This window comes from Euprymna scolopes, chromosome 14 (genome assembly GCF_053919585.1).
Source record: "Euprymna scolopes isolate OS-2025 chromosome 14, ASM5391958v1, whole genome shotgun sequence".
NCBI classification, from domain to species: domain Eukaryota; kingdom Metazoa; phylum Mollusca; class Cephalopoda; order Sepiida; family Sepiolidae; genus Euprymna; species Euprymna scolopes.
Genome location: NC_136495.1, coordinates 51,102,189 through 51,128,118, shown reverse-complemented (window position 1 = coordinate 51,128,118; position 25,930 = coordinate 51,102,189). Strand labels below are relative to the sequence as shown.

General features: G+C 34.5%; 1 protein-coding gene across 1 annotated transcript in view; it reads right to left on the bottom strand.

Annotated features, from left to right (window-relative positions):
- Positions 1-7,116: 7,116 nt before the first annotated feature.
- The window catches only part of LOC145292996 (1-aminocyclopropane-1-carboxylate synthase-like protein 1), an 84,922-nt gene continuing 66,108 nt past the window's right edge, over positions 7,117-25,930 (bottom strand). Inside the window, exons 9-15 of the mRNA XM_080139249.1 lie at positions 25,609-25,709; positions 22,179-22,311; positions 17,824-17,965; positions 16,166-16,308; positions 13,087-13,240; positions 10,310-10,367; positions 7,117-7,260 (exon numbers count right to left, since the gene is read on the bottom strand). Of these exons, the coding sequence (XP_079995375.1) occupies positions 10,324-10,367; positions 13,087-13,240; positions 16,166-16,308; positions 17,824-17,965; positions 22,179-22,311; positions 25,609-25,709 (717 nt within the window). The 3' untranslated portion in view covers positions 7,117-7,260; positions 10,310-10,323. The remainder of the gene's footprint in view (positions 7,261-10,309; positions 10,368-13,086; positions 13,241-16,165; positions 16,309-17,823; positions 17,966-22,178; positions 22,312-25,608; positions 25,710-25,930) is intronic.

Below are 25,930 nucleotides of genomic sequence, written 5' to 3'. Positions count from 1 at the left end.
TTTGGAAATGACGTGGATAACTAAAAATAAATCTAAAAATGAAAACAAAACAGCTACAATATTATATTTTCAAAACGGATCGATTAGAGGAATGCATTCGTTTTTCAGTTGAAAAAAGAAATGAAGAAGGGACAGAAAATTATGAAGATGTAAGGGAGAAGAATGAAAACAATCTGATCAGAAACTCATTTCTGGTTTAAGTCTCAAGGGTTTCTTACTAACTCAACTCCAAGTTTATAATTTAAGAAGAATAATGTAATGTACTTGCAATAACCCTTATCCCTGAGTGGCTTCCGGGCCTTGATAAGTGGTGACCACTGTGTAAAAAAAGAAAATGAATCTGGAGTTCACTTCCAGCAACCTTGTAACTCCCACTTCCCTTATTTTGTCCTTTAGTCCTCATTCTATGAACAAAGTTTCTAATAAAGAGGGAAGAATTGGTGTTTTCTGGGTCAGATTCTATTCCATCTAACACTTATCACTAGGGCTGTGACAATAGCATATTGTTTTCATTGTTTTGCCTCTTCAGTATATATCCATTAATATCTTGTATGTTTTTATATAGACTGGTGTGGTTCTTGGTTGATTGACTGTGTCTTACTATGTCGGATATATACTTGAGAGTCAAAAGAATGAAAAGAATATTCTGTTGTCACAGCTGTACTTATCACTGGCAAGTTTTTGACCTTGAAGTGGTATTTTTTTTTTTAGCTTCTTATATCAAGTAGCTTCATATCTTGTCTGGAGTGATTTCCATGAATAAAAAGCAAAAGGTTATATTACTCTTGTTGGGAAGAACCGACAAGCTGGTGAATTTGACTGCTGGTAAGTCTTCGTTGTATTACGAATGCAACAAAAAAATAATAAGACATTCATGAAATACATCTGAACATTAAAACACATGTGCCCTGGGTTTGATACATCTTGCTAAAATAGAAAGGATGGGGAGACTCTTTCGAAACCCGGAAAATGTACAACAGATGAATGAACAACACGTGAAAGTAACAAAGACATGACACACAATGGCAACTTTTAAAGTTAAATTTTATTACAAAAAAAATAAACTATGGTAGGGAGGGGATGACGTTAAATAAGATTAAAAAAAAACAAATTATAAAGATGGGGAAGGGGTATCTTACTCTAATATCAAAAAAAAAGGAAATGCAGACGAAAATGTATCCTTAAACAATAACAAAGACAAAATGGCAAAATACAGCACCCGCCAATTCAATACACGAGGGAGGAGTATGTGAAGAGACAACTTGCAGTTTTTCTTTTTCTTTTCTTTCATTTCTATGGGGAGTTTAACCACCGTTTCGTTCGCTTCCTAACGACAGTTCGTAACATGCGGTATACCTACGTAGTATTCATCCAATGTTTCGGTTATTTTTGGAGTGCTGTGTCTCGTGTTTGTGGAGTTGACATTCTATATTTCGGCTCGTTCTCGCAGGCATTATCTCTTTTCTGTCATTGTTGATGGTGCGGTCAACATCGGTTCGTTCTCTGTCGTTTGGTGGTGTGGAAATTTGTCCACGTCTGCTCGGCATGACGCCTTGGCAGGGTGTCCTGTACCAAAAATGTCTCTTTTCCTCTTTCTCTCTCTCTCTCTTCTCTATACATTTCTTACCTCTCTCTTTTCTTTCTTTGTTGCTTAGTAACTAACAGGGGTTTGGAAGTGTGACACTGACCGGGTCACCTGCCAACTCGCTAACTTGTCTGCTGAATGTCTTTCTCCTATACTTCCTCTCTTTATAGGTTTAGTCTCTCTTTCTCTCCCCCTTTTCATTTTTACATTGGCGACAATCAAACAACAAAAAAAAAAAGATACATTTTTCGTCGGTCTAGAACTTAAGTTTCAAAATTTTCTTAAAGCACATAATCCAATTTAAGGATTATGTCACAGTTGGGAAATTTGAAATTGACTTTGTACTTTTGTTTGTTAGAAATTCCTATTTTCTGAAGTTCTCTCTATGAGCAGTCGCCGACATTGGTTTCTTTTTCATTCTGTTTGTCTGTTTCTCAGACTGATTATTTTCTCCTGAGTTGTCTAAATGTGAGTTCTTATATTGAGAAATTTTTGATTCACTCACTAATTATAAGCTGTGTCACATTTTATGCTCAATTATGATTGGTCAAACAATGAGAACCTTGGTTTTATCTAAATAAGTAAACCTTGAACCCTTTATGACCTGAATTATGATGTAGATGATTAAAAAAAATATTTATTGATAATTTTAGATGGTGGCATACTGAATGCAAGCAATGGACAGTTGCAATCTGAAGGTCTTTGGCATCTACCCAGATACTGGATTAATATGTACAAGGCTTGTTTGAATCAATTCCCACTTATGCCGTTATATTCATTTATTTACAACTGAATGAATTAGTTTAACTCTGAGCAGCCATATGTGATCTAGTTCTTACTAAATAAAAACAGCATGTTTTACTCTTTGTTGACAATGTGGTCAGTGTACCTTCATAACTATTTAAATTTGCTAACCTTGGGACCTGAAAATTATCACCTGACAATTCTGTAAAAATGAAAAGAAATAATTTGTAAATTTTACCCTTCAAATTTGTGATTTGAAATTTAATGAATAGTTGTTTTTTTCTGCAACTTTCAGTTCAACCCGAATTACAAAACCTTGTAAATTTTGTTCTGTGTTGTTCTGATAACTCACAGTTATGCGGGTACTTTTCACCCCAATATGAAGTGTGTGAACTTTTTAAATTGTAATTAAAATATTAAAGTTGCTTGATTACTCTCTGACAATTCAATTACAGTTATTCAAAATCAAAACAAATGCTTTTTCTGGGTTGTCATTCAAGCACAAAAATGTGATCTTTTTAATTAAAATTTTTTAAATAATAAATTTTGGCTGCGTTCATCCCTAATTTCTTTTTATTAATTATTCCATGGTTAATTAAATTAATATTGCACGAACAAACTATTCACTGTGTTAAATTTTTTTTCTTTATGGATGTTAAAAACAAAATGGTTCAAGTGCAATAACAAAATCATTCCAAATACAGAGTGATAAAAAAAACAAATAACAAAAAAAAAAACATGCAATGTGTTTTTATGATTCAGAAACAGACTACAGCTTACATGATGAATCAAGATAAGGCCATCCACGAAGGTTGAATTCTGATGCTTTAGAAGCAGTGTTGATGCAAACCCACCTGGTACGCTTGAGCAGCCTTAAATTTGAACTATGCAATCATTTTATTGTAAATTGGAAAGGCTTTTTAAATTGTCAAAAATTGGAAAAGCGATTTTGTATCATCTGTTATCTTTCATTGTGATAATTCTAGATCTCAAAGATGTTGAATAGTATTCATGGAAAAAATATGAATCATCCATCATATTCTCTGTAATTTGTGCTAACAGATTATTAGCACATTAGAAATTTTGTATATCACTTTAATGGATCAACATTTATTTCAAGAGAAAAAGGTTAAAATGAATCGGTTTTCTGTTAAAAACTGAAGGAATGTGAATGTGGCATAAAATAGTCGATTGATAAATGCAGGGTGACTATTTCTCTCCCCCCCTCCCCAAATGGTCACCAATGGAATCATTCATAAAATTCACAAACTTTTCTGCAATTCAAATATTGAATAAACTTCAGTCTATGTCTAACTAACTTGTCCAAGTTTTCATCAGGAATGTCTAACAACGTTAGGTTTATTGTTCTGCATCTCTGCATAGCCAGCACATCTGGATACAACATGCAAAATTATCAATAACTCCATGACAACCTCTTTTGGTATGTCTCTAATTTTGGTTGTGATAGTCCTATTCAATTCTAAACTAGTCTAGGAATTGTTTTGATGGAAATTATCTTTGAGATAACTCACAGATAAAATATCTGAAAGGGTTTTAAGGTCTGGTGAGTATAAAACACAAACAGGATCATACTTCCTACTTATGAGATGATCATCAAAGTACCCTCCCATTGGCAATTTTATGGTCACCCTGGTTGGAAAAAAAAGTCCCATTCGTTTCTATTGTTAAATGTCAACGTACTGAACGTTTCAATTAGACTTGAAACTTGCCGAAAGTAATGATATACTTTATATTTCGGTATATAAGACGACCGTCAGATAAGACAAGGTACAAAATTGGAACAAATTTTAATAAATTTATATATATAGGTTGTATAAAATTACGAAACAATGTTTGCTTAGCCTAGGCTAGAGATTGCAACACTCGGTATCTTAATAAATATTAGTTTTTAAAAATGATTTTTTAACTTTAAGGATCGTCTTATATGCCAAAATATATGGTACTTCAGTTTCTTTCAAGTTTTATCAATGTTATCTTAAAGCTTTGACCTCCAGGTTTACTTCAAGAAAAAAAAAACATTCATTATGGAATTCTTTATGAATGCAAAAAACGGAGTGGTAAAAGTGCAGTAAAAAAAATCACTCCAAAGTGTTTTTCATGATTCAGAAATGGGGATTACTCTACTCTTGTTCTTCAGTGATGTCAACAAAATAAATAAAGAGAGAGACTGAGACTATCTCGCCATAATTTCTTGCAATTTTTGTAAGCCTCAGTTACGGGAAAATCTCTTTTAGTATCAAATTAATCTTCATTATTTACGCATTTCAATTATTGGAAATGAATCTTTTCCCTGTTTCCTATTTACAAAAAACGTTTTTGTTATCTAATTCTCCCTCTCTCCGTCTGATCATCCAAATTCTTGGTATGAAAAAAAAAACAAAAAAACGCAAAAACATACAAACAAACACAAACAAACAAAAAACAACTTTGATTAATGCAAATTCTCATATCCTCAAACATTAGGATTTCATGCTTTCCCAAATTATGAGACAACAAAAATAATTTCTTTTTCTCTTATCTAAATTTCGCTTTGTTTGTTTTCTTTTTCTGATTTTACTATCAGGGCATATTTATTTTAACCCTCTCAACCCACCAAATGTTGTTACACCACTGCCTGCAGGATTGATAAAAATAAGGCGGTCTACTATGGTTGAATCATGATGCACTGAAACACGCTCTTCAGGTGGACCTGACTAATCCATTTCTTGAACTGACATTTTGAACTTAAATGTTAGCCATACCCTAACCCTAACCACAATTCTTTATGGATTGTAAATGCTTGATCATTTGCCACAACTGTATTATCTCTCTTATCATACACTACATCTATATATATAAAAGCGAAAATGTGTGTATGAATGTTCGCTTTTTGTGTATGTCCGCAAAAGGATTTTTTTCGGCGGCTTGTCGAGGCCGTCGCTCATTTTTAAAACTTTTTATATCATGTCGAAATCATAATATCTACAAGTTACGAATGGGGGTCACCCGTCTATTTAATTTGTCCGACTTTGAAACGTTAAATGTTCGACATTTTAGGATCGCTGCATATTGCTTTCGTTTTTCGGTATAAAAAAAGCGAAACTCGATTCGAATCACTGACCCACAGCCAGTGGTCTCTAGAAAGCGATGTAACGTTTGGTCAATGTCAGCTTACCATCATCATATTAGACGGTTGCTTTCATTTTGAGACGAGACACTCCCCTAATAAACAGGGGAGCTGGTTTTCCCCAAAGTTAGGTAAAAACAAACAAACCGGATTATTGACCACATTAAAAACTGTTCCGTAGAAAATGCTAACTGCCGAATTGCTATTGCTTACGTCGTTGTTGTTGTAACGCTTGCACAAAATGTTAACTCTATGACTTCAACTTGACGTCATTAAGTGCGGGCACCTGTTAAGTCTCCTCTTACTTAAATAAATTCAAACATCTTTCAGTAACTCATTCTTGCTGGCCGAGCGGTTAATGTGCCAGGTTTTTTTTCACATTTTATTTTCCAACTTCGCCTCAGGGCTCCGGGTTCGATCCTACCAACTTACCAAAACCTTTTTTTTACCCCCCCCCTCTCCGGTTTCTTTTTGATTTAAGAGCACACACACCTTGTAACACCCCGGGCAATGCCGGGTATCCCTCACTAGTCAACACTAAATCTCATATTGCACATACAAAAAAAAGATGTAGAATAATAAATTCAAAATCATCCACCATATTCTCCGCATTTTGCATAAACAGATTGCCACCCGTCTAGACGCTTTCATAACCATGTTAAAAGACTAAAATTTAGTTAAAGAGAAGAAATGGAAAATGTTTCATTTTTTTTTTATTATAACATCTTTAAAGATGAACAAATGTGAATGGCATTGATAAAGGTTTATTGACAAATGGAAGTGATCATATTAAAGAATGATGATTACATTGATGATTAAATAAATATATTGTGTTTTTTATTGCTTTATTTATCCTTATATATGGACAGAACGTTCGTTACAAGTTGATAGATTAGAAAGCAATTGATAAAAAATAACTTACTGTCTGCCAATTGCATGTGTAATGTACAGTTATATTTTCATTATTTGCATAGTCAGCTCACACAAGTCCACACAAAATTGGTTATTCGAGCTGTATTTTATGTAAAATACGTTGTTATTTAGAAAACATTGAACATAAACCCGAGCCCCTTTGAAATAATGGTATTAAATAGGTCCTCATTTAGTGATAAATATTATAATTATATATATATATATATATATATATATATATATATATATATATATATATATATATATATATATATATTAGTCAGTCTGTTGCTATGAATGAATATACACATATATATTTGGATTCATGTAATTCATTTTCTACTTCTACTGCGAAATATGTGGTTCACCTTCTGTCTTATGTTGGGAAATATATGTAAAGTTGTATTCTACTATAAAATTTGTGCGGTTTATCTTCCATTTTGTACTGTGAAATACGTGTTCATATTTTATAGTCTAGTAGAAAATATGTTCTGTAAAAAAATGAGTTTTATATTTTGTCTTCTACTGTAAAATGTGTGCAGTTAATCTTCTGTCTTCTGTGAAATATGTGTTTCATCTTTTGTCTTCTATTATGAAATATGTGTTTCATCTTTTGTTTTCTGTGAAATATGTTTCAACTTCGGTTTTCTGTGAAATATGTTTCCTTTTTTTGTCTTCTATTATGAAATATGTGTTTCATCTTTTGTCTTCTCTGAAATATGTTTCATCTTTGGTTTTCTGTGAAATATGTTTCAGTTTTTGTCTTCTATTATGAAATATGTGTTTCATCATTTGTCTTCTGTGAAATATGTGTTTCATCTTTTGTCTTCTATTATGAAATATCTGTTTCATTTTTTGTCTTCTGTGAAATATGTTTCATCTGTGAAATTACCTGAAAAAGTAAAATAAAACAAATCATGATCGATTCACCTCAAAGCAACAATATTGATATAGATTGACTCTAATTAATTAGTTTAACTTAAGATTAATGTAACGACAATGACACATGAGAAAATTTCCAAATATTTGCCACATGGGTACTGGGGAATATTTATTCTAAACTGAAAAATTGTTTTGTATCTGCAATACTCTGTAAAAATTAAGTTGCATGTTGTTGCTAATATCGGATAACATTTAACAGTACAAGTTCTTTTAAAAAGCTTATTATCGATTTATTTAATTGTTTACAAATTAGCATAAAAGTCATTGTGATATGAGTGATATGGGAGACATCAGTCACTGTTATTTACTTGGCACTGCAGATAGTTTGATGTCACAAGGATCACATGTGTCCCAATTAGTTGCCCTATTAATCTTTCTACACTCACACTGTGTTTAAAGATCCTCAAAACTTTGGTACTGATGCATATAGTTAGAAACTTCGGTAAGTGGTCGGCAATTCCTATCTGCTTTACTCTGAGAACGGATAGTCTCAATTCTAGAATAGTCTCAATTATTGTGCTCTGTCCTACAGTCTGTGAGAAAGCAGGCGGGAATAAACGTTTGCATACAAAAATGACAAATTTATTTTTGTCTTAAAAATGATTTTATTATAACTTAACTAACACTGTGGATTCATTCTCTAACTGTTATGAGTTTGAGTATGGATCTTCAAATTTGCCATCCTTCAGTTTTTACTTTCCAGCTCAAACTGATTTTTTACTTCATGTATATGTATATATTTACAAACATAAGAGGGTCATAATAGAAAGCAATGCATAAAAAGTTGTGAAAATCACCACTGTAGTCAATAATGAAAAAGTTCACGGTATAGTCCCAAACATAATTAGAAGAGCATGTATTGCCAGGACACACATGTTATAGAGAATGCATGGATGATGTAAAGTAAATGCGGCTTATTTTCAAGATATTTAGTGTTATACCGGCCTTCCTTGAACAGAGGAATTTACACCGATTAGCACTATAAATAGCACTAGTAATTCCAACACTGGTGAGAGAGATGCGACTGCATTTCAACTGCTAGCCGAGTGCCCAGTAGATATACATGCTTTCCTATCTTTGTACATTATTGTTAATACACTTGTTCCTTAATTGAACCTCGACTTGATTGTTCTTATTTTCACTGTTGCTCCACGACACATTTAGAAACAATTGCCTCAACCAATTGCTTTTTGTGTACTTTTGCCTAGAAGAATGCATCTTTTTCTTGCTCAGTAATGATTTAGGGGAGATAACTTGAATTTGGTCTAAGGGGAACAACTCATAAATATTCTGAGCTGACACTTTCATACAACTTTCATTTTCCATTTCTACAACAATGGTTCACACTTGTTGAGCTTTCTGGTTCGAAAGCAGCCCATGCTACATCAACTCAGCAAATAACAGAGACATGCAAAAAAAAACAAAAAACAAACAAACAAAAAACAACAACAACAAAAAATAACAGGACACCAATATATGCCAAGACAAATGGAGCAGCTATAACATCACCTCTAAAATTTTACCCTTTCTCTGATCAAGGTAGGGCGGTTAATAAGGTTCTGGTGAAAGTCCAGGAGGGGTCAACATCAGAATCCATCGTTCTCTAGTCCATCTCTATATTTAAGTGTGGCAATCAAGAACGTAACAAGAATGAAACAGTGAATTCATCAACCGAGGGAAACAATGTTGCTTTTGTGTATGTTTAACCTTTAAATTATACAATGTCAAGATTTGACTTGGAACACACAAAGCAATAAATTGTCAGACCTTTCTTGCTAATCTCGGTGTCAGGGCGAAAGATATCATGCAGATCAAACAACCTTAAGGCACGATCTTCGTGAGCTCTCGGCAGAAGTCTGATTCGAAGAAGAAACAACTTTGCTCTGGATATCTGAGATTGAATTGCTCTCTACACCTCTTTTCCATTGAACCAATTCAAGACAGTGACAATTAAGCAGCATTGATTGCCAACAATGCACAAAATAGCACAAGACCCAAAGGTTGAAGTCTACCAAGATGAATTTAGATAGAGTTAAGAAGGGAGAAGTGTTGCCTGCAAACTAACTTGATATATATCACGGTTATGAAGCACTCAGACAAAACACACGAATGTGAAATGTTTTTACAATGAAGCATGTGGCAGTTCCGATCTCATGATCTGTGGCTGTGGCTTAATAAGTTATTACAGAAGGAACGACACCTCATTAAAAAAAAGGATTGAAAGTAACGAGACAGAGAAATTATTGAAATGTTGATGTTTAGAATTTGTGTGGTTCTTTGTATGCCATCAGTCAATGGACAATGGTCAATTAAAATCTGGTAAACAAACAATTTTGCAAAGTGGGTCAAATAAGTTATCAGAAAGTCGAGAAACAAAATGATATCGGCGAAAAATAAACATCAGAAACACAGACAGTGTGCGGAAACTTGCCACACAGAGCGTGGAATGTTACAGCACCGAGACCCTGACTAGTCATCTTCAGCTATGAAGGACTGTATGATGATGATTATGTAGATATGTAGATGAGTAGACGATCTACATTTACTCTCTTTCAGCAATCGACCATCTAATCATTTTGAGTGGAATTTTCTCCTGCACAGGTTAAAACACAATGAAAACTCAAAACAAAAGGGTTTTGTGTTATTTATTACTTACTCTCACACTTATCGATTTTCAGTGAGTTCTGTTAGGAAGAAAATCGCAGGAGGTCTTGTTGAATATCAGTAAACTGTTCTAACCGCATTTATCCCAAATCCGTTTTAATTTTTACGCATCTTTTCCCAACAACAAAGCACACATGCTTATTTTAATAATTTACATGTCGAATTTCCTTAAACACAACTTGTAAAAAAAAAAAAAAAAATTAGGCTTTGATTTCAAATGTAAACAAATTTCACTTTAAATATTCCATTCACTAACCTAAATTTTGTGTAACCTAAGAATTATCACGCTGAATATTATTACAAAAACAATTATAGGTTGCAATAAAAATACCTACCATTATTTACTCTGTTAACCGGCGATGGATGTAAGTGCTTGCTCGATTCGGTCCAATCCTTAAATTAAATAGTGAGACAAAGAGTTTTGAATAAAGAAGGTCTTGAAAAAAAGTTTAAAATAAATGCGAAAAGTTTCTGCAATCTTTTGAATGACAACATATGAACTTACTCAACATATTTGAATTTTTCATTATTTGGTTGACAATGAATAAGCAGGAATATAAAAAAAACAAAAACAAAAAGTACAATACGAAGTATAAAACTCTATAATATTTCTGCACATCCAGTCCTAAACACGACCGCAATGCCAGGGAGATCTTTGAAAGAAATTTTGTCCACTGAAATTCCGTTTGATGCCAAGCATATGAAGAAAGAAACGTAAGTTCTTTGCAGTGATAGCAAATAGATTAATTTGCGCGGGGTGGAACCAGAGATTGAAGGTCAGTTCGAACACCTTTTATGAAAAAATAAATGACAGAGTAGAGAAAGACTAACAACGTTTCTTTTGCGATAAACGGGTTGTAGAGAACAAAGGAATTGGCCTTGAACTCTATCAAAGCAAAGAAAGGTGTTTTCAATGGTATTTCTTCAGATGTGATCGCAGTATTCCATCTTAAGACGTATCTGACGATCATATAGGTACAAGATTGCATCAGGAGCCAGGTTCTCTCCGAAGTGGTAAACTGATTGAACCATAAGTTTAGTAGTTTTAGCGCGATTAGCAGTAGATTGGGTATAAGCCTTCCATTTTAGATATGGAGCGAAAGTCAGTTTGAGGTAAGCCAGTTTTGATATCATGTGCTTCAGACTTCTAGTCATGCACAAGAGTCAGGTACTTTCTAGAGCGGTGAAGTTCTCTTTGACGGTTCTCACCTACGTCCTCATCTGTACTTCAATCTGCTTTCGCCACCTAGACAGGGGAATACGTAGGAATACGTTACGAATACCGCCCACCCGCAATACATGTCTGAACCATTATAGACATCGCTACAACAACAAGATAAACGTGAAGGTTGAAGCGTTGAGAGAAAACTGATGTTGGGACATGGCCCACGAGCAACGCAGAATGGAGAATGATCCAACCATTTTTCCATGAACGTTAGAAACAGATTAGATGTAAATCTTTCATTTTAGATCTAAGAGCTTATCAAAGCAAGGTTAATCCTTAACGGGGGGGGGGAGAGAAAGATAGATAGATAGATAGATAGATAGATAGATAGAGAGAGAGAGAGAGAGAGAGAGAGAGAGAGAGAGAGAGAGAGAGAGATTCATTTCAACGTGGGAAAAACAAGGATCAGAGCATTGATGGTGAAAGGATGGAGGCTTAGTTTTAACAAACTTTTAATCAAAGCTGGCGGATTTCCATCCGACTTTGCCTCGTGTAAACATTCCAAATGGTAGCCATTTACAAATTCGTTTCCGAAATATGAGATTTCAGAATTTTAAATATAGATAAAATGAATTTGCTAATTGGAAATGTTTACAACTAGTGGGGGTACCCGGTGTTGCCCGGTTGTTTGGAGGTGTGTGTGTTGGGGGGGGGGGTAAAGTAAAGTAAAGAATAAGTGAAGTAATAACCTTGTTTAAATAAACGATATTAAACTTCTTTAAAAAATCGGCGAAACCAACCCCCCCCCCAAAAAAAAACAAAAACAAAAAGAAAGGCAGCGAACAAACGTCAAACTTCTTTAAAAAAGAAATCGGAAAAACAAAAACAAAAAAAAAACACAGCAAAAAGCGAAAAAAAAATGGCATAAATAACCCTTCAATTCGGTTAAGTCCATGGTGCGTTTCACCCATTAGAAAGCATAGAACGAAAAGGAACGTTAAAATTTCATTCCAGATTTTTTAAGCAACTATGAAGTAAAGAAAACCCAAACCGGTGTTCCTTCGTAACTGTCCCTTGTGAACGATCCTGCAACAGTGTAAGTGGTGGCGGGGAAAGGAGAAATTTATTAGAGGGAATAGATTTTACTACTTCCATTGATTTTAACCGATTTTGGCAGTGAACTCTCAGCAGGAAAAATATAGGAATCTACGATTATCGAGGAAGTGGAGAGGTAATAGGCCTATAACACTTATTGTGCTGCAGTTTGTGCATATTACATTTGCATGAAATGTCTTGATTTTTAATTCTATTAAGGTCAAAATCAGAGGGGAAAATGAGTTCATTTTATATATATATATGGAAAGATATGGTGGTTACCATAATGTAACTTTTGTTGGGTAGGTCACCATATCGGCGGGTCTCCCTCTTGGGGAGTTGTCGAAATTAATAAGAAGATGGGAGTGTTGGAACGGTCTAAAACAGACCTGGGAATAATAATAACAAAGAAACAAAGCATTTCAAAAACGAAACGGTTTTTATATACATTTCAGCATTCAAGGTTACAGTAAGCCTGTAAGTTGTATCGGGTCATAGAAAGTTCGAGATTTTTCATTTTGTTTAATAACTCGGGAACAACTCGTCTCTCCTTCTTTGTTTTAGTTCGGATGTTTTATATCTTCTTCTTTCTCTCCAGAACTGTTCTCCGTCCTGAGTGGCTAAAACCTCTGGTCGCATAGAAACGAAGAAAGGAAGGATGGAAAAGGGAAGGATAGAGAGAAAGAGAAATGGCAAGAGTATACTGTAATGGTAGTAGTAGTGGTAGTAGTAGTAGTAGTAGTAGTAGTAGTCTTTGCTTCACTACAACAGCATTGTGCTGGAATTTTCCTCCGGTCTATATTAAAAAAAAAAAAAAAAAAAAGAATGGATGAATGATTGAATGATATTTACCGATTTGTAAGATTTCTAACTTCTGTGTGAAGATTATCCGGAACCAGCCTGGTTCTTTTGAGTAAAAGGCAGATCCTTGGGCAAAGAATACTTTGTGCCGGAAGAAATGTTTAAACAATTCATCTTCACTTTTAAATGATTTATCTTGCATGAACTGAAAAATAATTATCGAAACTTATTCTTTAGTGAAATAGTTTAAAAAAAAAAAAAGAAAAAATTTTTTCGACCAAATTTCAAACAATTATTATTAGCATTGGATTGTTTAAAGGGAAACTTCCTGAATCTTTCCCTTATCAAAGATAGAATTTTAGAGGAAATAATTCATCAGGTGGTGCAGATAACAGAATTGGATGAACTTAAAACCGTTGTTGAACAAGTTAAACTGTTCATTTTATCATCTTGTTATTATTAATATATTGGTAATCTAGACGAAACTAGATTTATTGGTTATCATAAGCAGACGAAATCACATATAGTTACTTTAAAATAAAATATAATAAAACCTACGATGGTTAGTTAACCCTTGTGACCAATAGAATTATTTACTTGTCGTTTAATTGTTATCTTGTATTCAATAGTTGGAAAAAAGTAATGGATACCAATTACTTTTTCTTTCCTCTTTTGGCAGTGTGCCAGAAATTGCATAACTTGAAATGTGAACATTCATTGGTTGATATGAATTGATGCCTTGTTTTATGACAGCCTTTCTGATTGGTTGATTTAAATTTTAACCCTGCGCACGAGCGAGGAATTCAAACAACGGACAAGTCAGTTCTGAACTAGCTTCCTAACACGATGGACGTTAGTTCGTGTTTATCGTCGAAGCTTCGTGGACTCATTAATTTAAGGGAGAATTTTTCCCTATTTGTCTCAGCACTGTGAGACAATTTAACCTAACTCATTAGGTTTTCCTTCCTGGCGAAATATTGTCTTTTAAATCGGTAACTATCTTGACATTGGGGTCCCACTTTTATGGAATATCAGTGCCTTGAAAGAACATGGAAATTTTAGACTCTAAACAAGAAACTACGAAGAAGAAAAAAATGCCACTTCATCAAGAAGTTTATGTAACAGACTCGAAAGAGCGGCATAAATGACACAGAGCATTTTGATGAAAAGACTCGACTGGCTGCATCAACCAGGTAAGTTTGGCTTTCATTGTTGTGTCAATTTGACCGCATTCCAGAGTTCTAAATTATGTGAGAATAATTTTCTCACGCCATTTGGGACCAAGAAGTTGACTTTGTATGTAAAACTAAGTGTGCTAAGAGAATGTCGGTATTCCTTGTTTCGAGTATTCATTTTTGCTGTAATCCTTTTCGCATGTTGGGACCATATATTGTGGCAATAATGGCGGACAAATGATAGGTGAACATAGTTTTAAAAGCCGGTTTATCATCATTTTTCCCGATTACTTTTTTATTGTATCTGAAAAATTACAGCCTAAAGTTAATTTTCAAAAGGAATAAAAATATTTGTACACGTGAAAAAAAAAGTTATAATGAAAAATATTTTCACAGCGACATTCGGACGCTGACAAATTCAGCAAAATTTTGAAGTTTAATAAATTTATTGTAAAATTCCTTGAAAGATAAATATTAGTTTTCTGTGTCTATTTCAAAGATAATTAGTAAAGTCCTAAGATATTGAATTAAATAAAAAAAAACACCTTGTTTGTACAAAAAAAAAGAAGAGGCTTAATTAACCCCCTCCCCCCACAAGCGAGAGATCTTGGCTTTGCGCAAACAAAACAAAACGAAGTCATCTAAGTATGGATTCTACGGAAGCCTAAAATGTCAGAAAGTGAAAAGGCTGTCTGAAAATGATGTCAGGTAGTTGGAAAGAGGTAATTTTTCTTCGAGTGATATCGATTTCGTTAATACGGATTTTAGGGGCTTTTTTCGTAATGTTATTGAAAAAAATAATTTTTCTTTTTGTCTATTGTTACAATTTACGATTTTTTTCAGAAAAAAATAGCAAAATTAAATTCATTCATTTTTTTTTTTACTACTGAAAACTAGAACTGTAGTAAAGGTGTTTTTTGTTTAAACAAAATAATACATTTTCACTAAGATTAAAAAAAAATAATGGGTTCATTATATTCCGTGATGTGTTAGGAATTTGACAATTACATCATGCCTCCAATTGTATTTGTTTTGGACCAATCAAATTGGTCGATTATATTTACCGGGTAGCGTTTCGCTTTCACGTTTTTTTTTTGTTTTATTTGTATCTTTCTTTCTAGTTTCAATGAAGGCAGCTGAAATGTACGGATGGGGCAGAATTCCGCTCCAATTTCATTCATGTAATCCGTACAAGAAGGACGTTGAAACGCACCCCCGCCCACTTGAGGCATAATGAAGCCCACAACTATCGTCTTTTGAGACATTTTATTTCAAGCCTAAATAATTAGGCATATTATTATTTAAGCCCGTTAGTGACTTCCAATTTGGCCTGCATTGCCGAACTGACATGATCATTTAAAATGGACTTCTGCACTATCCTATCTGTGAGGACTGAATCTCTTTACATCAGAAGGCATCATATCGACCTCTTTAACGGCTGCCAACTCTTATCTTCGAAGACAGATGAACCAGCGACTAGTTCCTGTTGAAGAATCAAAGACTATTAACTTTCGAGATTGTTAACAGCTGTTTACAGAGGCAAAAAGCGAGCATTCCTCCGAGGATCAAATAAAATTTGTATTAAATTTTAAAGTAAGCCTTTGTTGTGTTTGCCTGGCTTTTTCCACTGTATTTGGAGCAAAACAGCAGTTAGATAGATATCTAATAGATCATCATTATTCGGTGAATACTGAAATTTTTATTAAAATTGATTAATTTCCTGGTTTTTGGTGAATATTTAATAAAGGTCACAATATTCGTACATTTTGAGAATCGGCTATTCATATTGCATGTACCTAGGAACCAGTAAAATCGGGACATAACGCGATGATGATCAAGTGTAAACGGAAACAAACAAGCAAATAAACAATATAGGTTTTCTGTAGTCGTCGTAGTAGGAGTAGTCCTAGTAGTATACACGATAAATTTTTAATCCCGTATCCATCAACACTTACTTTGCTGAAGTTGGCCCAAATGAAGAAACCCCCATCCGAGGGGTAGATCGTGACTCCTAGTTTTCCAAGTCGCTCAGTTGCAATTTGATAATTATCCTTCAAGCGTTGATGTACAATTGGAAAATATTTCGTCTCAAGCCATTCTGGAGAATAAAAAGAGAAAGCACGAACGTAATTCAATCATAAACCACATCACATAGACGCTTCTAAATCAGTCATAAGTGATGAACTGATTTCATTGCAGCTTTTGAGTTTTTAAATCACTAGCAACCTAAGCATACCGACAGAAAAAAAAAAAAATAAAATAAAAAAAAATAAAAATAAATAAATAAAAAAAATACGCTTCATTCTCGAAACGGATTTCAGAAATGCTTGGAGCGGGTTTTGTGATTTAAAACTCGATAATCTAAATTAAATTTTTTAGAATTTTTAGCTGCCGACATTACATCTATCTTATTGTCTATGTTAGTCAGTCCCCTTGACTTTAACGTTTGTTTTGATATTATTCTTGAAAGTTAAAAAGATCGGTAAAGCTACTATTGCCGCTGTTTGTTCTATTTTCCATTTTAGTTACAAATTAATTTAGAAAACTTTTTTGTTTTTGGAAGATTTTTGTTTCAGTCAATTTTATAAATGAACTATCAGGTCGCCCGGCGTCGTCCGATTATAAAATACGCTTAAATATAATATTTTAATTGATTCAAATTGTGTATTTATCACTATAGAATCGATTATTATATTGTACCTAACATATAGAAGTGATTTTAACAGTAAAAAATAATGACTTGGTGACATCGAAACCAAAACAGCCTTAGTCGTTACCGTTTGAGCTATCGTAACATGGATAAGAAAACGTTATAATTTAATTAACTTTGATGTATAAATGTATATTTGCGCATACTATAAAATAAGTCGACTTACGCCTGCCAAGTTCCAATTTTTTAAAATTTGATCCCTTAGCGGCTATTTTCACCGGCTAAAGACCAAATCGAACTTGTTCCATAGGTGCAAATCCCCCATATATCAAGTTTCAAATCTGTAGACCAAAAATTGACAGAGGTGTTTGGTAAAGACTGTTCCTCAGACAGACAGACAGACAGACAGACAGACAGACATGTCACTTGTATATTTTATAAAGGGATAAACATTTTTCACGACATAAAAAAAACAGCAAAAATTTTAAATGGAAATACAATATTTAATTAAGATAGTAGATTAAATAAATGTCGGCATCGATTTCGTTTAAAATTAGGGCAAACATACATAAAATATAACGTTGTTGTTTTAATGAAAAAAATGAATTTTATCAATAACAATACATGCTATTGCTAAATTTCATTACTATTTTTTTAATAATAAAAATAACTGAATCGACCATAGTCAAGGGAGATCCGAAGGATCCCTTTTCGTTGAATACTACATCGAGATTTGTCTGGATTGGTTTATTTACTCCCAATCTTCACTTTACAATATTTTGCATTTAGTAAGGAAACAACGAGTATCTTTTTTGTGAATCTTTGGTATTAACCGGTCTCCGATTCATTAGCAAACACTAATAATAATAAGGCGGTTATTTTCGATTTAATCAGATTTTGCATTCAACTTTTTAATTGGGAGCATTTTTATTAGTACGTAAGATTTTCGTAGATTGTATTTACCTGTTTCATTGAGCAGGGATTCAAGCAGCTTTTGAACAAATAACGGAAGAGCCGAATAGAATGCGACTTTTTGTACAAAATGTAAAAGTTCTTTGTTCGTTGAATGCAAGATGCCACACCGGAATCCAGATAAACCCAAATCCTGAAAATTAAAATAAATAAATAAATAAATAAATAGGGCTATGACAACAGCACATTCTTTTCATTGTTTTGACTCTCGAGTATATATTGGCGCAGACACAGTTAATCAACTGAGAACCACATCACTCTATATAAAAGCATATATGATATCAACGATACACACTTGAGAGTCAAAACAATGAAAAGACTATGTTGTTGTCCTAGCCCTAATAATAAATAACAATACAATCATGTTTAAGTGAAAGAAAATTGAAAATCTATAAAAAAAAGAGCAATGAGAATATTGACAACTGATGGGAAGCGCAAAGAACAAAGTAGCGGAAAACTGAATATAAAGTAAACAGAGTAACTCATAAAGGAATGAAAAAAAACGATTATAAATTAACCAAAGTAATGGGGAATAAAATAAGATGAATAGAGAACAGACTAAGTTATAGGGAACTGAATAAAGAGTTGACAGATAACGAACAAAGTCATGGGAAATCGAATATAAAGTGGGCAAAGTCATGGGGAACTAAACATAGACTAAACAGATAACGGACAAAGTCACGGGGAACTGAATATAGAATGTGTAGAGTAACACAAAGGAATGAAGAAACGAACATAAAATGGACAGTGTAATGGACAAACAATTAGACATCGGTAGAATACCGGAAACAGTAATGAGTGACCGAATATCAAATAAGCATATTAATTGACAAAATAAAGAAACACTGAAAATTACTTAAGCGCTACAGACCAACGAAAATGTTGTCGGCTAAGTTTATTCAATAGTTATTTCTATGACCGTATTACACCCCCCCTGAATTATATTAGCCAACAAGAGTATGTCCTATTTTATTTAGAAGTACAAAGTATTACAAACTGCTGCAGAGGCAAAACATGAAGAAGCGTTACATGAAACCAAGAACACTGAAGCTGCATATCATCGCCCTCCCCTAAAAAAGTGTGATGCCATATAGTCGAGAAGGGTCAAGGAGGATGGAAAGACTGAGAAAAGAGTGCTGACCAGACCTCCGTTGGACAAGTGTCAACAGAACTGAGATCTTGGGGAGGTTTATTGCTACTCAAATTCCAGTGGAGACGAATGACCGCTGCCAGCGAGAAATCAATGGTAAGCGGATGTTGCGGTAACATAAATTTATAATAATAATAATAATAATAATAATAAAGAAAATAGACTCGTAATGGAATGTTATTATAGAAGCCATCCCAAATATAAACATGGAGGTTATTGCAAATGAATGAAAGAACTATGGGACTTGTCCAATGATTACCATACAACAGAACAAAGGATTGCGAACCAAGCAAGACTAATACTCAAGAGAAGCTAGCTCTTAAAACTGGAACTAACAGAAATACAGCTAAAAATAAATGATGAAATTGAGCATGAAGCACTCCCCACTGGGACCACACATGTAGAAGCCCTACAAGTAGAAACAACGCAAGCTGAAGACCAACAAAGACTGGACTCTAAAAACGAGGAAATCGAGAACAATAAAACAGAGCTAACAGAGGATGAAGCAGAAGAGATAGAAAAAAAATTAATACAGTTAAGGAACCGAGAGCAGAAGAAATTAAAAACAGAAACAGAGAAGGTTAACAAGCTCCTCCCACTGGTAAGTATAAAGTTCAAGACAGAAAAACAGTCAAAGAATAATGGACCGACAAGACCTGGATGGGAAATGAGGCTAGAAACACAGATCGACAAACATAAAAAAGAAGCCAAAACGATAAGCAGGAAAAAAGTGACGTGGAGAAAATTGAACATTGGAAATGTGACCAGCAGGGAGAGACTAAACAAGAAACACGAAGATCTGAACCAAAGCAGCAAAAGAAGGAAGATTTAGACGATATAGATGCAAATCTGAACAGTGCCAACAAAACAGGAAATTTGAAAACAATGAAAGCCAATTCTACCAAAATATGAACGGAGGAAAAACAAAAACAGAACGACCAAACACGACAGAAACAAAATTTTATTGGAGTAAGATATAGGAAGATACAGGAACACTACAGAAAAGCCGAGTAGCTGAAAGACATGACAGAAGAGTTACAACAAATTGAAGGAACAGTGAATGAAATCAGCAAGGAAACCCTAAAGAAAACCATAGGAAAAATGGCAAACTAGAGAACACCAGGACACGACGGGATACATGCATACTGGTTCCAAAAATTCACAACACTACACGAAAGACTAGCCCAGAACATGAGAAGATGTATATAGGAAACAAACGTACCAGATTGGATGATCAAAAGCAGAACCACACTGATACAGAAGGATACAGAGAAAGGAACTACCCCAGCAACTATAGGTCTATCACATGCTTCCCAACTATGTGGAAAATACTAACAGCACAACTGAGAGAACAAATCTACCACTCCCTAAATAATATTTGAACTTCTCCCAGAGAAACAGAAAGGATGCCATAAAGGAAAGAGAGGAACACATGATCTGCTATACATAGATCAAAAGATCCTAAAGGAAGTAAAAAGAAAGAGAAAGAATTTAGCCATGGCATGGATCAACTACAAAGAAACAGGATCCCCCAAGCATGGATAATAGAATGCTTAAAAATGTATAAAATACCAAGCAGGATCATCAACGTGATAGAAAATGCAACGAGAACATGGAGATTGGAGTTGACAGCTGATAGACAACGCATAACAGAAATGAACATACAAAGAGGCAACTTCCAAAGAGATTCACTATCACCATTAATGTTCATCATAGCCATGATGCCCCTCAACAATATTCTGAGAAAGTGCCAAGCTGGATACAAGTTCTTTAATACAGGTGAAAAAATGAACCCCCTGATGTACATGGACGACCTGAAACTTTTTGCAAGAACCGAAAAGGAACTAGAGATACTGATAAACGCTATCAAGAACTTCAGCCAGGATATCCAAATGGAGTTTGGTATGGAAAAGTGCGCATTACTAGTCATAAGAAAGGGAAAACTAGAGAGAACAGAAGGCACGGTACTACCCAACCCAACGGAGATGAGGGCCCTAGCGAAACAAGACGTCTATAAATACTTGGGAGTTCTGGAAGCAGACACTATCAAAGCCACAGAAATGAAAGAGAGAATTGGAAAGGAATACCTCAGGAGAACAAGAAAACTTCTAGAAACTAAATTATATAGCAGAAATCTAATAAAAGGTATAAATGCATGGGCAGAATCACTAATAAGATACTCAAGACCGTTCATAGGATGGACAAAAGAAGAACTGAGACAGTTTGATCAGAAGACCAGGAAACTCATGACCATGCACAACGCACTACATGCAAAGAATGATGTTGACTGACTCTACGTGAAAAGAAAAGAAGGCGGGAGAGGACAAGTTTGTATAGAAGACTGTATGCATGACACAAAAAAGAATTAGGAAAATACATAATGCAAAACAGTGAAAGGATAATTGTGGCAGCGAGAGACACTGAAAAAATCGACAAAAGAGATAAAGGAAAAGACGACAAAAGAAAAATGGGAAGAAAAACAACCACATGGAAACTCATAAGATGAGAATAACGAAAACACTTAGACATGGATGCGAAAAGGATACCTAAGCTGAGAAACTGAATCCCTAATAACCGCAGCAAACGGCTGAAATATTAAGGAAAACCTTTGAATGCATGAGCTACAAACGTTAACCGGACATATAGAAACTGTAACAGAAGTAACGCAGAAAGATAAAGGAACACTACATGGAATCAAGAAAAATGCGTATAATTGTAAGTCAACATCCCCTACCCCACCCTAAAATTATAATGTAGGCATCAACTGGCACTACATCAACTAGCCGAGAAGGGTTAAGCAAAATGGGAACATCGACAAGAGAAAGTTCCAACTAAACCCCCAACTAGATAAATGCAAAGAGGACTGAAACCTTGGAGAAGCTTATCGTCACCCAAATTCTAGCGAAGACCAATGGTCGTTGCCAACGAGAGGTGAATGGTACATGTCTGTCACAATAACACAAATTCATTTGCAAAGGTTATGGAAAGAGGTTGAGACTACTGGCAATCGGGAGAGACATTGTCACCTAGACTACAGGAAAATTTTTGATGATGATTTTTGTGAGAACCCATAGTGAGTATAAATAATAATAATAATAATAATAATAATAATAATAATAATAATAATAATAATAATAATAATAATAATAATAATAATAATAATAATAATAATAATAATATAACAAGTATAGACCACCTTGCTTAATCCCCACATAAAATGTGTCTTTTCTGGAATCGGATTTTCTACGGAACAAACACTTCGGAAAACATTTTTCCGATTGTGAACCGACAAGCCGTAGATTTCATCGAAGATCGCATGGATATTATTTCTGTAAAAGAAAAAAAAATTATAAATTTATTCTACAGTATTGAATAATGTTCAGGATCAGATGTATCAGATATCGAAGAAAAGAAAAGGAGAAGCAACCTTACTGTTACAAAGTGGCTTGTTGGTCCATCACAAAACGGAGGGATACTTTGCTTTTGGAACTCCCAAAGAGAAATCACCGGAAAATGAGCAAACATAGGTTCTGTTACATCTATGTATCTATATACTCCTAGAACTTTTTAGTTTAATAATTTTAGTTTAATAATAATAATAATAATAATAATAATAATAATAATAATAATAATAATAATAACAATAAATACTTTATATTAACATTTAATAATTATTTAATAAATATAAAATCTTTCATTAAGATCGTATAAAATCTATAATTTTTTGCGATTTTTTTCAATCAGGAATATTCATTTTCATTTTATTTTTTACTCACGTATATCTACAATGAAGTTAAAAGCCTAATGTGATAGGGACATAGTTATAGGGGCAACCTGAATGGGGAGCTGGGCGATAAGATGTTTGCACATATTACATTTCAATTTTTGCATGTTAGTACGGTCGAGGAAGCAAGAATCATGGAAAGAAACCTAAAGGAAAGTGATCCGAGGAAAGAAACTATTAGAGTAGGAAATTCTCCGACACCTAAGGGTCTATACAGTGAATGGGGTAGAATTTTGATGCTAATTGAGCGGGTCGGGAATATTTAGTTGAGAAGGCACACGGTCACTAAGTTCATCGGAGCAAATTCATTGGAAGTCCTTTAAAACAATCACAAGAATGCAACAATGTAGAGATGTGACAGGGTCAGTGGCTTGGCAAACACCGATGGACTTATGTTAAAAATTACTTACACCTTGCACCTTGTCCAGGAAGTAGAAGCTATTGAGTGATTCACCAGTCCCAATGTGGTAATAATATTCCATGCGTGGGCGAATTTTGGTTTTATAGAGATAGAAGATATTGTCAGGCGTGATAATTTTTCTAGATCGGTAGAGGGAATCTACCTTATTTACAGCAGAATTGTGGCATTCTCTATGTACTTATTCGATTTCATGTTGTATGAGAATATCAGTTCCAAGAATTTAAATGTTGGATTCTCGCGAAAGGTGCTATCGTTTATGAATGGTTAAAACGTTTTCTTATAGTTGTTAAAGAAAAGTGCTTTGTCTTGGTAGCATTTTTAATCCCATTCTACTATAGAACAAAGGTCACTTTTCCCATTGCCTTGCATGCACTGTCATTCGATTTGTTCTATTTTTAATAATAGAGTCTGGTGTCGTCAGCGAATGCAGACATCTCAAACGTGATTGTATCAGGCCGCATCTGACTTACATAATATATTGAACAAGAAAAAGAGTCACCATCTTCCATAAATAAGACCACCTCTTCCCAACTAAATAAGTATCAATTTTTATTCAAGAGAAAACTGGAACACAACGAGAATTTTTCAGTAGGCTGGATTTTGTCGATAAACAAATACTGAATCCTGGAGTTCCATTCTAGCAGGCCTGCTTATAGTGAAAAAATAAACACAAGATTACACCCTATTAAGAGACCATTTAATCTTGAATCGTCTCTTTGGCGCCAAAGTAAGTCCAGGTGTATTAGTCTTGCTTTTGCGCAGATACAGCATAACACCCACGTAATTAACAGTTCAGGCTCGAATATACCTATGCAAAGTAAAACCACGACTCGATTCCATGCGCAATTGCTACAGAGGTATGACCGTCGAGAACGAATAGTGAAGAAAAATCTGATTTTATTAAATATTCCTCCAGTAATTCCGTATGAGTTGATTCTACCTTTACGCCAGACCTTGCAAAGGACTTGGAGATGTTTAACTGTAATCGCGCGAGATTCAACTAATTTATCAACTATATGATTTATAACCGTTGGGATATCCGTAGTAGAATGGGACGATCTAAGTCCATACTCTTGATCAGGAACAAAAAAAAAGTAATTCTTTCACTTAAAAACAAACTACTGGATGGAACGATAAAATTGTCACCCTAGAAAAGAAGATACGATTCCATTTCCGTTTGATGAAAATCGGTTTTCTTTTCACGTTTCAGACCATTTACTAGTTGGTTGTTGTTGGTTGATTGTTTTTGTTTTACGGCATATCAACCCTTTTCAGGTTATTTAATGCCGAATCAAGTTATGTTGAAGAAAATTTTTTTAATAGAATATATATATTTTTTTTTTCAAGTCGGTTTCTATTTAACCTATAGTTGGGACCCTTCGGGTCAGAGTGGACCTGAGAGCAACGGCAATTAAAGGGTGACTCCACACCCCCTAAAGCCCGCAAGCTGGGGCCTCACCATCGGATATAGTTTAAGGTCATATCCAGGACCCTACTAGTTGGCCAGTTGTGTACAATCCCAAGTGCGATAGGAGCCTTTATCATGTCTGAAAGGGACACAATGTTCAACGAGCGAGATCAGAGATGCGCCGCTGTACAACTCATGATCCCTCAAAGTTATGACAACAAAGTTATGACAACAGAACCATTGTCAGCACCCTCACAATGCATCGCTGGATTGGTGCGAATAACAGGGACGTGCACAGGATGATGAAAACAAAGTTTCTGGCTACAGTTATGGTATTTGATTTAGTTTCAAGTGAGGGTCACATCATGCTACCTCACACCTTTGAAGTCGGCTTGAAAATCAACACCACAGACTGTGGTGATCCCCTGGTGCAATCAAGTGGCCGCTGGCAGACCCTGGGTGTGGTAGCAGGACTCACAAATCCAAAGAAACCCAGGTTTGACTTCAGAAGGAACGCTCTAAGTTTCGGACCCGTGTCGACATGGTGATTGAGGCTGAAAGCGGCTACATTGAATAGATGTTAGCTCTACTACATAATTAAGTTACCTGAATTGACTTTTTTCAATAAAATTTTTAAAATAAAGCTGTAGTGTTGTTTTCTTTAAGGCGACATTATTATCGTTTCACCCTGTATTGTCCGCCTTTACGTATATTTTTTGTGTTTTATGATCGATGTTTTATTATTTCAATAAAAATAAATAAGTTACTTATTTCTGCATTGCTAATTCAGCGGTTTGTTTTGTGATGTTATGACATTAGTTACACCCATAGGATAGCTTTCTAAATGATAAGGACCAAAAGTGTCCTCCAATTACCTGTCAGTGGAATAAAACAAGCCAGTGATAAAGCGCATAACTCCTACGATGTGTTTTATCTCTTTAATGTACTGAGATACGATACAAGGTTCTTCTGCAATCGAAATAAACACAGAATAAATAGAGTTACATACTTACAGTTTTGCAAAATGGAGTACATCATATATTTCTTCCTTGGTTAATATATGTCCCGAAGGGTTGTTTGGGTTGATAATAAGGATCCCTTTTACACGGAAACCCTAAAGATGAAGATAGAGATAAAATGAGGAATTTGGACAAAAACCCACCAATAAGAAAAAAAGAGTGCAGTAAAAGCCCAAGAGACAAACTGATCTATTATATTTCACCCAGAATAAACTAAAAGACATAAAAATTGCGTCCAACGAGAATAAAAAGGCATATGATGAAATATCGAAATATCGACGCCAGAAAAACTTATCAATTTCATGGACGAAGTAAT